This window comes from Bufo gargarizans, chromosome 9 (genome assembly GCF_014858855.1).
Source record: "Bufo gargarizans isolate SCDJY-AF-19 chromosome 9, ASM1485885v1, whole genome shotgun sequence".
NCBI lineage: Eukaryota > Metazoa > Chordata > Amphibia > Anura > Bufonidae > Bufo > Bufo gargarizans.
Window position 1 is genome coordinate 193,375,529 of NC_058088.1, and position 16,451 is coordinate 193,391,979.

The 16,451-nt window shown below is 49.3% G+C and overlaps 1 protein-coding gene across 1 annotated transcript in view; it reads left to right on the forward strand.

Moving 5' to 3' along the window:
* The window catches only part of AK8 (adenylate kinase 8), a 62,431-nt gene that overhangs the window by 7,624 nt on the left and 38,356 nt on the right, over nucleotides 1-16,451 (forward strand). Inside the window, exons 3-5 of the mRNA XM_044268390.1 lie at nucleotides 3,153-3,202; nucleotides 7,709-7,822; nucleotides 13,428-13,496. Of these exons, the coding sequence (XP_044124325.1) occupies nucleotides 3,153-3,202; nucleotides 7,709-7,822; nucleotides 13,428-13,496 (233 nt within the window). The remainder of the gene's footprint in view (nucleotides 1-3,152; nucleotides 3,203-7,708; nucleotides 7,823-13,427; nucleotides 13,497-16,451) is intronic.

Here is a 16,451-nt window from a genome sequence, read left to right on the forward strand (position 1 = left end):
TTGCTACATTGTAGCTAGTTTTGATTGCTATCCCCATGGCATCTACCTCTGTGTCTTCTTAAAGGGGTATTCCAGCCCCAAACTTTCTTAAAGGGGTTATCCAAGTTCTCCAACACCCCCCCCCCAATGCGCCAGGACCCTCACATGTAATATACTTACCCCGCTAGGGAAGCTCGTAGCCATCCCTGCCTGCCATTGGCTGCTTCCCCCCGACACTGGATGCTGGATGTTTTCATCCGTGTACAGGGAGAAGCGGCGGTGCGGGGACAGGAGCGGCGCCGGGAGCGGGGTAAGTACAGTGAGGAACAGAAGTATTTGAACACCCTGCTCTTTTGCAAGTTCTCCCACTTAGAAATCATGGAGGGTCTGACATTCACATTGTAGGTGCATTCCCACTCTGAGAGACAGAATAAAAAAATTAAAATTCTGGAAATCACATTGTATGATTTTTAAAGAATGTATTTGTCTTGCACGGCTGAACATAAGTATTTGAACACCTGAGAAAATCTGTGTTAATATTTGGTCCAGAAGCCTTTGTTTGCAGTTCCAGAGGTCGGACATCTCCTGTAGTTCTTGTCCAGGTTTGCAGACACTGCAGCAGGGGTTTTGGCCCACTCCTCCACACAGATCTCCTCTAGATCTGTCAGGTTTCGGGGCTGTCGCTGAGCAACACAGAGTTTCCGCTCCCTCCAAAGATGTTCTATTGGATTTAGGTCTGGAGACTGGCTAGGCCACTCCAGAACCTTGATATGCTTCTTACGGAGCCGCTCATTGGTTATCCTGGTTGTGTGCTTCGGGTCCTTGTCATGTTGGAAGACCCAGCCACGACCCATCTTCAATGCTCTGACTGAGGGAGGTTGTTGCTCAAAATCTCACAATTAATGGCCCCATTTATCCTCTCCTTAAAACAGTGCAGTCGTCCTGTCCCCTTCGCAGAAAAGACCCCCCAAAGCATGATGTTACCCCCCCATGCTTCACAGTAGGGATGGTGTTCTTGGGATGCAACTCATCCTTCTTTTTTCTCCAAACACAACGAGTGAAGTTTAGACCAAAAAGTTCTACTTTGGTCTCCTCTGACCACATGACTCTCTCCCCGGCCTCCTCTGGATCATCCAGATGGTCATTGGCAAACTTCAGACCTGGACCTGTGATGACTGGAGCAGGAGAACCTTCCGTGCAATGCATGATCTGAAACCATGACGGCGTAGTGTTCCACCGACAGTGACTCTGACCTGTGGTCCCCGCTCTCCTCATGTCATTGACCAGCTCCTCCCTTGTAGTTCTGGGCTGATTCCTCACCTTTCTTACCATCAGTGATACCCCACGAGGTGAGATCTTGCATGGAGCCCCAGTCCGAGGAGACTGACATTCGTCTTCAGCCTCTTCCATTTTCTAACAATTGCTCCATCAGTTGATCTATTTTCACCAAGCTGCTCGGCGATTGCCCCGTCGCCCTTTCCAGCCTTGTGAAAGTCCACAATTTTGTCTCTGGTGTCTTTTGAGAGCTCTTTGGTCTTGCCCATGGTAGTAGTTGTCGTCTGATTGACTGTGGGGTGGACAGGGGTCTGTAAAGAGCTCAGACGGGTGCTACTAAGTTAGATTTATAAGTGGAGTAGAGGTGGACTTTTTAAAGGCACATTAACAGGTCTTTGAGAGACAGAATTCTTGCTGTTTCTTAGGTAATCAAATACTTCTGTTCAGCCGTGCAAGACAAATACATTCTTTAAAAATCATACAATGTGATTTCCTTTTTTTTTATTTTTTATTCTGTCTCTCAGAGTGGGAACGCACCTACAATGTGAGGTTCAGACCCCTCCATGATTTCTAAGTGGGAGAACTTGCAAAATCGCAGGGTGTTCAATACTTCTGTTCCTCACTGTATATGACATGTGAGGGGTCCGGCACATGGGGGGGCTGTTGGAGAACTTGGATAACAACATTTGAAGGGGGTTCCCCAAGACCCCGTTTCTGCTCCAGTTCCAGCACTGACCTCCCCACCGGATCGGAAGTGTCATGTGCTGTCTGCCAGCCAATCAGTGTCTTCAGCATGACACATGGTCGCTGCGACCACCTCTGATGGTACGGCGGTCCAGCAGGAACAAGAAGTAGGAGAAAAGTGAGCTCAGCACTGAAACTGGAATTTATCTTTTTAATCCCTGCACCTTGCCCATAAAAATAAAAAAAAAGGAGTCTTAGAGAACCCCTTTAAGAAGGTTTGTGGTTGGAATACCCCTTTAAGAAAGTTTGGCGATAATAGAAGCCGCTTCAATGTTTTTCAGTAATATCACAAAACAGCAAAAAAAAAAAAGTAGTTAAATGGGAAGTTTAAGACTACAAAAACATGGCCGCCTTTTTACTGTGCGCAGCACTGCTGCTCAGCTCCGTTCACGTCGATGTAGCGCAGCTGCAGTACCGGACACAACCAGTGGACGGGTGGGGAGCTGCAGTACCGGACACAACCAGTGGACGGGTGGGGAGCTGCAGTACCGGACACAACCAGTGGACGGGTGGGGAGCTGCAGTACCGGACACAACCAGTGGACGGGTGGGGAGCTGCAGCTGCAGTACCGGACACAACCAGTGGACGGGTGGGGAGCTGCAGCTGCAGTACCGGACACAACCAGTGGACGGGTGGGGAGCTGCAGCTGCAGTACCGGACACAACCAGTGGACGGGTGGGGAGCTGCAGCTGCAGTACCGGACACAACCAGTGGACGGGTGGGGAGCTGCAGAACCGGACACAACCAGTGGACGGGTGGGGAGCTGCAGTACCGGACACAACCAGTGGACGGGTGGGGAGCTGCAGCTGCAGTACCGGACACAACCAGTGGACGGGTGGGGAGCTGCAGCTGCAGTACCGGACACAACCAGTGGACGGGTGGGGAGCTGCAGCTGCAGTACCGGACACAACCAGTGGACGGGTGGGGAGCTGCAGCTGCAGTACCGGACACAACCAGTGGACGGGTGGGGAGCTGCAGCTGCAGTACCGGACACAACCAGTGGACGGGTGGGGAGCTGTTTCTGAATGATAGACAGTACGGTAGTATCACCGAGCGATCACAGCGCTCCGTGCGGCGGTGTCTTTCAGATGATCGGTGTGACTGACTGGTTCCCCTGTGGATATTGACTTTACAACTTGTTTTCTGACCCACAGGGCCAAGAATTGCTGTTCTGGGCCCCCCTGCCTCAGGAAAACACACCATGGTACGTACACACAGAGTACGCAATTTAATGGCTAGAGTACATAATAGTTCCTAATAAACAGTATAAAATGCAGGCAGCGCTCTACAGATCCATATGCAAAGCAGGTAGCACTCTAGGCAACAGACTATTTCTAATGGATCAGTTACCCATAGGGAGGGCCGCACTGAGGAAAGCTCCGATATCACTGCATACTGTACATGCTGTAACAGTAGCACTCTAGACAACAATATACAATGCAGGTAGCACTCTAGACAACGGTATACAATGCAGGTAGCACTCCAGGCAACAATATACAATGCAGGTAGCACTCTAGACAACAGTATATAATGCAGGTAGCACTCTAGACAACAGTATATGATGCAGGTAGCACTCTAGGCAACAGTATATAATGCAGGTAGCACTCTAGGCAACGGTATATAATGCAGGTAGCACTCCAGGCAACGGTATACAATGCAGGTAGCACTCTAGGCAACGGTATACAATGCAGGTAGCACTCTAGGCAACGGTATATAATGCAGGTAGCACTCTAGACAACGGTATATAATGCAGGTAGCACTCTAGGCAACGGTATATAATGCAGGTAGCACTCTAGGCAACGGTATATAATGCAGGTAGCACTCTAGGCAACGGTATATTATGCAGGTAGCACTCTAGGCAACGGTATACAATGCAGGTAGCACTCTAGGCAACGGTATACAATGCAGGTAGCACTCTAGGCAACGGTATACAATGCAGGTAGCACTCTAGGCAACGGTATACAATGCAGGTAGCACTCTAGGCAACGGTATACAATGCAGGTAGCACTCTAGGCAACGGTATACAATGCAGGTAGCACTCTAGGCAACGGTATACAATGCAGGTAGCACTCTAGGCAACGGTATACAATGCAGGTAGCACTCTAGGCAACGGTATACAATGCAGGTAGCACTCTAGGCAACGGTATACAATGCAGGTAGCACTCTAGGCAACGGTATACAATGCAGGTAGCACTCTAGGTAACGGTATATAATGCAGGTAGCACTCTAGGCAACGGTATACAATGCAGGTAGCACTCTAGGCAACGGTATACAATGCAGGTAGCACTCTAGGCAACGGTATATAATGCAGGTAGCACTCTAGGCAACGGTATACAATGCAGGTAGCACTCTAGGCAACGGTATATAATGCAGATAGCACTCTAGGCAACGGTATATAATGCAGGTAGCACTCTAGGCAACGGTATACAATGCAGGTAGCACTCTAGGCAACGGTATATAATGCAGATAGCACTCTGGGCAACGGTATATAGTGCAGGTAGCACTCTGGGCAACGGTATATAGTGCAGGTAGCACTCTGGGCAACGGTATATAGTGCAGGTAGCACTCTGGGCAACGGTATATAGTGCAGGTAGCACTCTGGGCAACGGTATATAATGCAGGTAGCACTCTGGGCAACGGTATATAGTGCAGGTAGCACTCTGGGCAACGGTATATAGTGCAGGTAGCACTCTGGGCAACGGTATATAGTGCAGGTAGCACTCTGGGCAACGGTATATAATGCAGGTAGCACTCTGGGCAACGGTATATAGTGCAGGTAGCACTCTGGGCAACGGTATATAGTGCAGGTAGCACTCTGGGCAACGGTATATAATGCAGGTAGCACTCTGGGCAACGGTATATAATGCAGGTAGCACTCTGGGCAACGGTATATAATGCAGGTAGCACTCTAGGCAACGGTATATAATGCAGGTAGCACTCTGGGCAACGGTATATAATGCAGGTAGCACTCTAGGCAACGGTATATAATGCAGGTAGCACTCTAGGCAACGGTATATAATGCAGGTAGCACTCTAGGCAACGGTATATAATGCAGGTAGCACTCTAGGCAACGGTATATAATGCAGGTAGCACTCTAGGCAACGGTATATAATGCAGGTAGCACTCTAGGCAACGGTATATAATGCAGGTAGCACTCTAGGCAACGGTATATAATGCTGATACAATTCCTGTGACAAATACATAATGCAGATAACTTTCTGCTGAACAGGATATAATGTAGGCAGCCTCTAGTGATCAGTATTCAATGCAGTGCTTTAGACAATAGTATACAGTGTAGGCAGCCTCTGATGATCAGTATACAATGCACATAGTATTTTATAAGGAAGTATGTCTTGTAAAGCACATGTGGAGTCAGCAGAGCCGCTCTGCCCGGTAGTTATAGTGTTACAGCGTGTGCGCAGTAATATCATAGCTGTCCTCAGTATACACAGCAGACTTCTGATCAGTATACAATGCTGGCAGCAGTCTTCTGATCAGTATACAATGCTGGCAGCAGTCTTCTGATCAGTATACAATGCTGGCAGCAGTCTACTGATCAGTATACAATGCAGGCAGCAGTCTACTGATCAGTATACAATGCAGGCAGCAGTCTTCTGATCAGTATACAATGCAGGCAGCAGTCTTCTGATCAGTATACAATGCAGGCAGCAGTCTTCTGATCAGTATACAATGCAGGCAGCAGTCTTCTGATCAGTATACAATGCAGGCAGCAGTCTTCTGATCAGTATACAATGCACATAGTATTTTATGAGTAAGTATGTCCTGTAAAGCACAGATTTGGTGGTTATATGTTACAATGTTTCGGCGTGTGCGCAGTGATATGTGAGCTGTCCTCAGTATACACAGCAGTCTTCTGATCAGTATACAATGCTGGCAGCAGTCTTCTGATCAGTATACAATGCTGGCAGCAGTCTTCTGATCAGTATACAATGCTGGCAGCAGTCTTCTGATCAGTATACAATGCGGGCAGCAGTCTTCTGATCAGTATACAATGCGGGCAGCAGTCTTCTGATCAGTATACAATGCGGGCAGCAGTCTTCTGATCAGTATACAATGCGGGCAGCAGTCTTCTGATCAGTATACAATGCGGGCAGCAGTCTTCTGATCAGTATACAATGCGGGCAGCAGTCTTCTGATCAGTATACAATGCGGGCAGCAGTCTTCTGATCAGTATACAATGCGGGCAGCAGTCTTCTGATCAGTATACAATGCGGGCAGCAGTCTTCTGATCAGTATACAATGCGGGCAGCAGTCTTCTGATCAGTATACAATGCGGGCAGCAGTCTTCTGATCAGTATACAATGCGGGCAGCAGTCTTCTGATCAGTATACAATGCGGGCAGCAGTCTTCTGATCAGTATACAATGCGGGCAGCAGTCTTCTGATCAGTATACAATGCGGGCAGCAGTCTTCTGATCAGTATACAATGCGGGCAGCAGTCTTCTGATCAGTATACAATGCGGGCAGCAGTCTTCTGATCAGTATACAATGCGGGCAGCAGTCTTCTGATCAGTATACAATGCGGGCAGCAGTCTTCTGATCAGTATACAATGCGGGCAGCAGTCTTCTGATCAGTATACAATGCGGGCAGCAGTCTTCTGATCAGTATACAATGCGGGCAGCAGTCTTCTGATCAGTATACAATGCGGGCAGCAGTCTTCTGATCAGTATACAATGCGGGCAGCAGTCTTCTGATCAGTATACAATGCGGGCAGCAGTCTTCTGATCAGTATACAATGCGGGCAGCAGTCTTCTGATCAGTATACAATGCTGGCAGCAGTCTTCTGATCAGTATACAATGCTGGCAGCAGTCTTCTGATCAGTATACAATGCTGGCAGCAGTCTTCTGATCAGTATACAATGCACGCAGCAGTCTTCTGATCAGTATACAATGCACGCAGCAGTCTTCTGATCAGTATACAATGCACGCAGCAGTCTTCTGATCAGTATACAATGCACGCAGCAGTCTTCTGATCAGTATACAATGCACGCAGCAGTCTTCTGATCAGTATACAATGCTGGCAGCAGTCTACTGATCAGTATACAATGCTGGCAGCAGTCTACTGATCAGTATACAATGCTGGCAGCAGTCTACTGATCAGTATACAATGCTGGCAGCAGTCTTCTGATCAGTATACAATGCTGGCAGCAGTCTTCTGATCAGTATACAATGCTGGCAGCAGTCTTCTGATCAGTATACAATGCGGGCAGCAGTCTTCTGATCAGTATACAATGCACGCAGCAGTCTTCTGATCAGTATACAATGCGGGCAGCAGTCTTCTGATCAGTATACAATGCACGCAGTGTTTTATGAGTAAATATGTCCTGTAAAGCACATGCGGAGTCGGTGGTTATATGTTATAATGTTACGGCGTGTGCGCAGTGATATGGGAGCTGTCCTCAGTATACACGGCTCTCTGCGGCCCTCCCTATAGGTAACTGATCCTTTAGAAATGACTTGTGTCCCCCCATCTTCTCACCTCCTCCTGAGATCTGGCACCTCCAGCGCCCCCACCTGCTCCGCGCAGGGACAGCGCTCTGTTTAAACATACATTTTTTCCTAGATCATTTATTTAAAGGTGCCCGCCGCGAGGAGCTGGAGGTCTGCTTGGCATGAGGAAATAGAAGGCCTTTGAAACATATTTTCTTTTGCAAAAGTTGGACTCGTCTCCTCGTCTTCTCCCCCGCAGGCGAAGCTGCTGAGCGCGCGTCTGAACGCCACTCACCTCACTCCAGAGAATCTCTTGTCAAGTGATGTCTCGGCGCTGGTGCAGGAAGCGCTCTCGTACAAAGCCAAGGACCAGGTAAAGGCGCTGACAGCCATGCATTATTTCCAGAGGCATCGACCGCCAGCAGAAAAAGCATCTTTTATATATACACTCCCGGCAAACATCACCGCGGCTGCTGCTTCGTAGGCCGGGTGTGCCGATTGCCGATGTGATTTAACAGAATTAACCCCTTAGATTAATATGAGACGCCTTCTGGTTGCCCGTAGAGCAGAGGTCAGCAACCTCCAGCACTCCAGCTGCTGTGAAACTACAACTCCCAGCATGCACTCTTTCTCAGCTGTCCATCCAACTTCCATAGAAGTGAATAGAGCAAACATGGGAGTTGTAGTCTCACAACAGTTGGAGTGCTGCAGGTTGCCCACAGGTCCTGGATGGCATCTACATCTCGGTGTTTCTCTCCTACTGTCCTGCCTGTGTCTCAGTCTACCACTGCGGTTGTGGTATTCTATTCATGAACCAGTAGGCTCAGGATGAACAGTCCCGTAAATGGTATGATGAATACATGATATAAAATAATAGTGCCGCAGCTGCCGTCTGTGCAGGGAGGGAGGAGGGTGCCCGCTCCCTTTCTGACAGGTTAGTTCATACCCCCTTCCCCCCCCCCACGCATGTTCAGGCAGAGGGCTCTTTATTAAAGGGGTTGCCTAGAATTAGAAAACCATGGCAGCCTGTCCCCTGGATGTGTGCAGTACTGCAGCCTAGCTCCATTGCCTTCATTGAAGCCGAGTTGCAATACCAGACACAACCTTTGGGCAGGCGTGGCGCTGTTTCTGGAAGAAATCAGCCATGTTGTGACTACACGCTTCTGCTCCATCATAGTTCCATTGTCCATTGGAGCCTGACATTGTCTGAAATTCACCACTTGAGGATGCTGTTTGCCTCCCCTATGCTTTACACTGCAGCTCTGCCAGTTCACATTAACAGGAAGTCAGTGCCGTCCAGAGTGATTATAAACTGCAGAACAAAATCCGTCACCGGTCCCCCAACTGCATACCCCATTTATAAAGCTGGGGTCTTCCCATGTAGCAGAGGAGCCCCTTGACTCCAGGGCTGATCGCATCTACTACCTCGACTATAGGGGGGCCCGTAGATCTGCATTGTCCTGACAACATGTCCCCTGTCTCAGTGAGAGTTCCCCTTTAACCAGGCCAAGTACAGAATCCCAGCGTTCCTGCACCCTCCCGCTACAGCTCATCGTCCGCTCCGAATATAGAAGCGCTTCAGAGCGACTCCTCCGCTTGCTGTCAGTGGCGCCGTTCACTGCATCAGTAGATACATCTAGGAAAGGGGGTAATTAGCAGAAATCATTGAAAGCCTCTTTGTTAAGCTGCGGGGGTTGCTGGAGAGTTTCAGAGCGGATTAGCGGCAGCGGCGGGTGTCAGCGATTTGTATCTGCGCAGAGCCAGTTAATCCTCCGATGATCAGCCGCTCGCTTTTCAATTGCGCTTAATGAGAGAACATTTTCTTGCGAGGCGCCGTTAATGATGGCAGCTCCGGCGCGCGCTAAGTCCTCGCCCCTCAGTATTAGGAGGAAATTACATGCACTTATAGTGAGGAAGTCGCTTTATCTACTGTATAAAGGTATCAGGCGGGGGATTTGGCCCTCCGGCTGTCACCAGTGCTGCGTCCCCTACGCCACGGCCTCGGCCTGTATCCGTTGCGCAGTCACGTCGTAAACTCCTCTGCTTATTTTCTGAATGAATAAAAAGTGGGTATTCGGCTTGGGTAACGGTTACGCGACTATTGGGCCTCATGCGTTCTGCTTGCAGTAAAGGTGGGAGCAGACAGAAGCGTAGCACTGCTACATCTGCACAGCGGTGGATGAGCCACGTGGGTTGTTGTTTCAAGGGGTTTACTTCCAGGGTGTGAGAGACATGGTAGTAGGTAATCGCCAAGTACAGCCCTGCGGGGCCTTCCTCCTCAGCAGGGGTAACGCAGACCAGGCCCCTAAATAATCAAACACTAGACAGTTAAATTATGAGACCCCCTAATCAGACTCATTAATTATCGGATGGCAGACCAGGCCCCCAATTTTGAGACCCCAAACCAGATATCAAAATTATCAGACCCCAAACCCCTTTTAATTACATGAGACCCCCAGAACCCTAAATTATCAGTCCTCAGACCAAACCGCTTAATTATTAGGCCCCTAAAACATCAGACCCCAGATCAGATGCTTGAATTATCAGATTCCTAAATTATCAGACCCCAGAGCAGACCCTATATTATCAGACCCCAGAGCAGACCCTATAATATCAGACCCCAGAGCAGACCCTATAATATCAGACCCCAGAGCAGACCCTATAATATCAGACCCCAGAGCAGACCCTATATTATCAGACCCCAGAGCAGACCCTATATTATCAGACCCCAGAGCAGACCCTATATTATCAGACCCCAGAGCAGACCCTATATTATCAGACCCCAGAGCAGACCCTATATTATCAGACCCCAGAGCAGACCCTATATTATCAGACCCCAGAGCAGACCCTATATTATCAGACCCCAGAGCAGACCCTATATTATCAGACCCCAGAGCAGACCCTATAATATCAGACCCCAGAGCAGACCCTATAATATCAGACCCCAGAGCAGACCCTATAATATCAAACCCCAGAGCAGACCCCAGAGCAGACCCTATAATATCAGACCCCAGAGCAGACCCTATAATATCAGACCCCAGAGCAGACCCTATAATATCAGACCCCAGAGCAGACCCTATATTATCAGACCCCAGAGCAGACCCTATATTATCAGACCCCAGAACAGAAACTATATTATCAGACCCCAGATCAGACCCTATATTATCAGACCCCAGATCAGACCCTATATTATCAGACCCCAGAGCAGACCCTATAATATCAGACCCCAGAGCAGACCCTATAATATCAGACCCCAGAGCAGACCCTATAATATCAGACCCCAGAGCAGACCCTATATTATCAGACCCCAGAGCAGACCCTATATTATCAGACCCCAGAGCAGACCCTATATTATCAGACCCCAGAGCAGACCCTATATTATCAGACCCCAGAGCAGACCCTATATTATCAGACCCCAGAGCAGACCCTATATTATCAGACCCCAGAGCAGACCCTATATTATCAGACCCCAGAGCAGACCCTATATTATCAGACCCCAGAGCAGACCCTATATTATCAGACCCCAGAGCAGACCCTATATTATCAGACCCCAGAGCAGACCCTATATTATCAGACCCCAGAGCAGACCCTATATTATCAGACCCCAGAGCAGACCCTATATTATCAGACCCCAGAGCAGACCCTATATTATCAGACCCCAGAGCAGACCCTATATTATCAGACCCCAGAGCAGACCCTATAATATCAGACCCCAGAGCAGACCCTATAATATCAGACCCCAGAGCAGACCCTATAATATCAGACCCCAGAGCAGACCCTATAATATCAGACCCCAGAGCAGACCCTATAATATCAGACCCCAGAGCAGACCCTATAATATCAGACCCCAGAGCAGACCCTATAATATCAGACCCCAGAGCAGACCCTATAATATCAGACCCCAGAGCAGACCCTATATTATCAGACCCCAGAGCAGACCCTATATTATCAGACCCCAGAGCAGACCCTATATTATCAGACCCCAGAGCAGACCCTATATTATCAGACCCCAGAGCAGACCCTATATTATCAGACCCCAGAGCAGACCCTATATTATCAGCCCCCAGAGCAGACCCTATATTATCAGCCCCCAGAGCAGACCCTATATTATCAGCCCCCAGAGCAGACCCTATATTATCAGCCCCCAGAGCAGACCCTATATTATCAGCCCCCAGAGCAGACCCTATATTATCAGCCCCCAGAGCAGACCCTATATTATCAGCCCCCAGAGCAGACCCTATATTATCAGCCCCCAGAGCAGACCCTATATTATCAGCCCCCAGAGCAGACCCTATATTATCAGCCCCCAGAGCAGACCCTATATTATCAGACCCCAGAGCAGACCCTATATTATCAGACCCCAGAGCAGACCCTATATTATCAGACCCCAGAGCAGACCCTATATTATCAGACCCCAGAGCAGACCCTATATTATCAGCCCCAGAGCAGACCCTATATTATCAGCCCCCAGAGCAGACCCTATATTATCAGCCCCCAGAGCAGACCCTATATTATCAGCCCCCAGAGCAGACCCTATATTATCAGCCCCCAGAGCAGACCCTATATTATCAGCCCCCAGAGCAGACCCTATATTATCAGCCCCCAGAGCAGACCCTATATTATCAGCCCCCAGAGCAGACCCTATATTATCAGCCCCCAGAGCAGACCCTATATTATCAGCCCCCAGAGCAGACCCTATATTATCAGCCCCCAGAGCAGACCCTATATTATCAGCCCCCAGAGCAGACCCTATATTATCAGCCCCCAGAGCAGACCCTATATTATCAGCCCCCAGAGCAGACCCTATATTATCAGCCCCCAGAGCAGACCCTATATTATCAGCCCCCAGAGCAGACCCTATATTATCAGCCCCAGAGCAGACCCTATATTATCAGCCCCCAGAGCAGACCCTATATTATCAGCCCCCAGAGCAGACCCTATATTATCAGCCCCCAGAGCAGACCCTATATTATCAGCCCCCAGAGCAGACCCTATATTATCAGCCCCCAGAGCAGACCCTATATTATCAGCCCCCAGAGCAGACCCTATTAGAGGCAGACCCTATATATCAGCCCCCAGAGCAGACCCTATATTATCAGCCCCCAGAGCAGACCCTATATTATCAGCCCCCAGAGCAGACCCTATATTATCAGACCCCAGAGCAGACCCTATATTATCAGCCCCCAGAGCAGACACTATATTACCAGCCCCCAGAGCAGACCCTATATTATCAGCCCCCAGAGCAGACCCCTGTTATCAAACCCTTTAATTATAAGACACTACACAAAAACAGACATGTAGACCCCAGTCTCTTGGGTCTTCTCGGGGCTCTTGACCCCTGGGAGCCACCTCTCTGAAACCTCTGGTGTTGGACATTGCATGGCTGCTGCTGGCTGGTGTCATGGCCACGTGTCGAGCCTATCTGGGCCCGGAAACATACTGTACAGCCCAACAAACCCTACAGCTGCGTGAACAGGACTAGGCCAGGAAAGATTTCCAGCCACAGAATGCATCCACTGGCTGCAAGCAAAGGTCTTGAAAATGGTGAGGACTTGCAGAACGTTTTTTTGTACATAACCCCTTCCCCCATCACATGACATAAATATGGCAGAAATGACATGTGAGGCGCCGCTGCTCGGCAGCGTAATCTCTGTCAGATGGGTTTGGTGAGGGTGTTTAGTGCGGACCCCCTGGTAGACGTTCATCTGGTTTGACATGACACATCAAAGGGGCGCACTAGACACCAGCCCGGCCTGCGAGCGGCAGGAAGCACCTCTAGAAGGAGACGGGCTCAAAGCCACAGATTTGCTCTCCAGCAGCGAGAGGCATTGACACGTGCCACCCACCGGGACGTGAGGCAGAGACCCCCAGCACTCCTGCCCCCCACCCCCACTCCTCCAGTCATCCAAAAGCAGGTACCGGAGCAGATGGGCTGTTCTTCTGTCATTCATATATTTATGCATCTCGTCTTCTTCTAGGAAATCCCAGATGCGCTGTGGGCCCGACTCATCCAAGAACGACTGTCAGAAGTGGACTGCGCAAAGCGGGTGAGTGGTCCGAGAGCGCAGCGCAGGAGAGTGACCAGTGCCCCCTATAACCTGCAGTCACAGGAGAATACAGTCTATTGCTCCCTGTTATCGGCCATTTCAGGGGAGAAGATGACTGTAGGACAGGAGAATACAGTCTATTGCCCCCTGTTATCAGCCATTTCAGGGGAGAGGATGACTGTAGGACAGGAGAATACAGTCTATTGCCCCCTGTTATCAGCCATTTCAGGGGAGAGGATGACTGTAGGACATGAGAATACAGTCTATTGTCCCTGCTATCAGCCATTTCAGGGGAGAGGATGACTGTAGGACAGGAAAATACAGTCTATTGCCCCCTGTTATCAGCCATTTCAGGGGGGAGGATGACTGTAGGGCAGGAGAATACAGTCTATTGCCCCCTGTTATCAGCCATTTCAGGGGAGAGGATGACTGTAGGACAGGAGAATACAGTCTATTGCTCCCTGTTATCAGCCATTTCAGGGGAGAGGATGACTGTAGGACAGGAGAATACAGTCTATTGCCCCCTGTTATCAGCCATTTCAGGAGAGAGGATGACTGTAGGACAGGAGAATACAGTCTATTGCTCCCTGTTATCAGCCATTTCAGGGGAGAGGATGACTGTAGGACAGGAGAATACAGTCTATTGCTCCCTGTTATCAGCCATTTCAGGAGAGAGGATGACTGTAGGACAGGAGAATACAGTCTATTGCTTCCTGTTATCAGCCATTTCAGGGGAGAGGATGACTGTAGGACAGGAGAATACAGTCTATTGCCCCTGTTATCAGTCATTTCAGGGGAGAGGATGACTGTAGGACAGGAGAATACAGTCTATTGCCCCCTGTTATTTCAGGGCAGAGGATGACTGTAGGACAGGAGAATACAGTCTATTGCTCCCTGTTATCAGCCATTTCAGGGGAGAGGATGACTGTAGGACAGGAGAATACAGTCTATTGCCCCCCGTTATCAGCCATTTCAGGGAGGAGGATGACTGTAGGACAGGAGAATACAGTCTATTGCCCCCTGTTATCAGCCATTTCAGGGGAGAGGATGACTGTAGGACAGGAGAATACAGTCTATTGCCCCCCGTTATCAGCCATTTCAGGGGGAGGATGACTGTAGGACAGGAGAATACAGTCTATTGCCCCTGTTATCAGCCATTTCAGGGGAGAGGATGACTGTAGGACAGGAGAATACAGTCTATTGCCCCCTGTTATCAGCCATTTCAGGGGAGAGGATGACTGTAGGACAGGAGAATACAGTCTATTGCCTCCTGTTATCAGCCATTTCAGGGAGAGGATGACTGTAGGACAGGAGAATACAGTCTATTGCCCCCTGTTATCAGCCATTTCAGGGGAGAGGATGACTGTAGGACAGGAGAATACAGTCTATTGCCCCCTGTTATCAGCCATTTCAGGGGAGAGGATGACTGTAGGACAGGAGAATACAGTCTATTGCCCCCTGTTATCAGCCATTTCAGGGGAGAGGATGACTGTAGGACAGGAGAATACAGTCTATTGCCCCCTGTTATCAGCCATTTCAGGGGAGAGGATGACTGTAGGACAGGAGAATACAGTCTATTGTCCCCTGTTATCAGCCATTTCAGGGGAGAGGACGACTGTAGGGCAGGAGAATACAGTCTATTGCCCCCTGTTATCAGCCATTTCAGGGGAGAGGATGACTGTAGGACAGGAGAATACAGTCTATTGCTCCCTGTTATCAGCCATTTCAGGGGAGAGGATGACTGTAGGACAGGAGAATACAGTCTATTGCCCCCTGTTATCAGCCATTTCAGGGGAGAGGATGACTGTAGGACAGGAGAATACAGTCTATTGCCCCCTGTTATCAGCCATTTCAGGGGAGAGGATGACTGTAGGACAGGAGAATACAGTCTATTGCCCCTGTTATCAGCCATTTCAGGGGAGAGGATGACTGTAGGACAGGAGAATACAGTCTATTGCCCCCTGTTATCAGCCATTTCAGGGGAGAGGATGACTGTAGGACAGGAGAATACAGTCTATTGCCCCCTGTTATCAGCCATTTCAGGGGAGAGGATGACTGTAGGACAGGAGAATACAGTCTATTGCCCCTGTTATCAGCCATTTCAGGGGAGAGGATGACTGTAGGACAGGAGAATACAGTCTATTGCCCCCTGTTATCAGCCATTTCAGGGGAGAGGATGACTGTAGGACAGGAGAATACAGTCTATTGCCCCCTGTTATCAGCCATTTCAGGGGAGAGGATGACTGTAGGACAGGAGAATACAGTCTATTGCCCCCTGTTATCAGCCATTTCAGGGGAGAGGATGACTGTAGGACAGGAGAATACAGTCTATTGCCCCCTGTTATCAGCCATTTCAGGGGAGAGGATGACTGTAGGACAGGAGAATACAGTCTATTGCCCCTGTTATCAGCCATTTCAGGGGAGAGGATGACTGTAGGACAGGAGAATACAGTCTATTGCTCCCTGTTATCAGCCATTTCAGGGGAGAGGATGACTGTAGGACAGGAGAATACAGTCTATTGCTCCCTGTTATCAGCCATTTCAGGGGAGAGGATGACTGTAGGACAGGAGAATACAGTCTATTGCCTCCCTGTTATCAGCCATTTCAGGGGAGAGGATGACTGTAGGACAGGAGAATACAGTCTATTGCCCCCTGTTATCAGCCATTTCAGGGGGAGGATGACTGTAGGACAGGAGAATACAGTCTATTGCCTCCTGTTATCAGCCATTTCAGGGGAGAGGATGACTGTAGGACAGGAGAATACAGTCTATTGCCCCCTGTTATCAGCCATTTCAGGGGGGAGGATGACTGTAGGACAGGAGAATACAGTCTATTGCCCCTGTTATCAGCCATTTCAGGGGAGAGGATGACTGTAGGACAGGAGAATACAGTCTATTGCCCCCTGTTATCAGCCATTTCAGGGGGGAGGATGGCTGTAGGACAGGAGAATACAG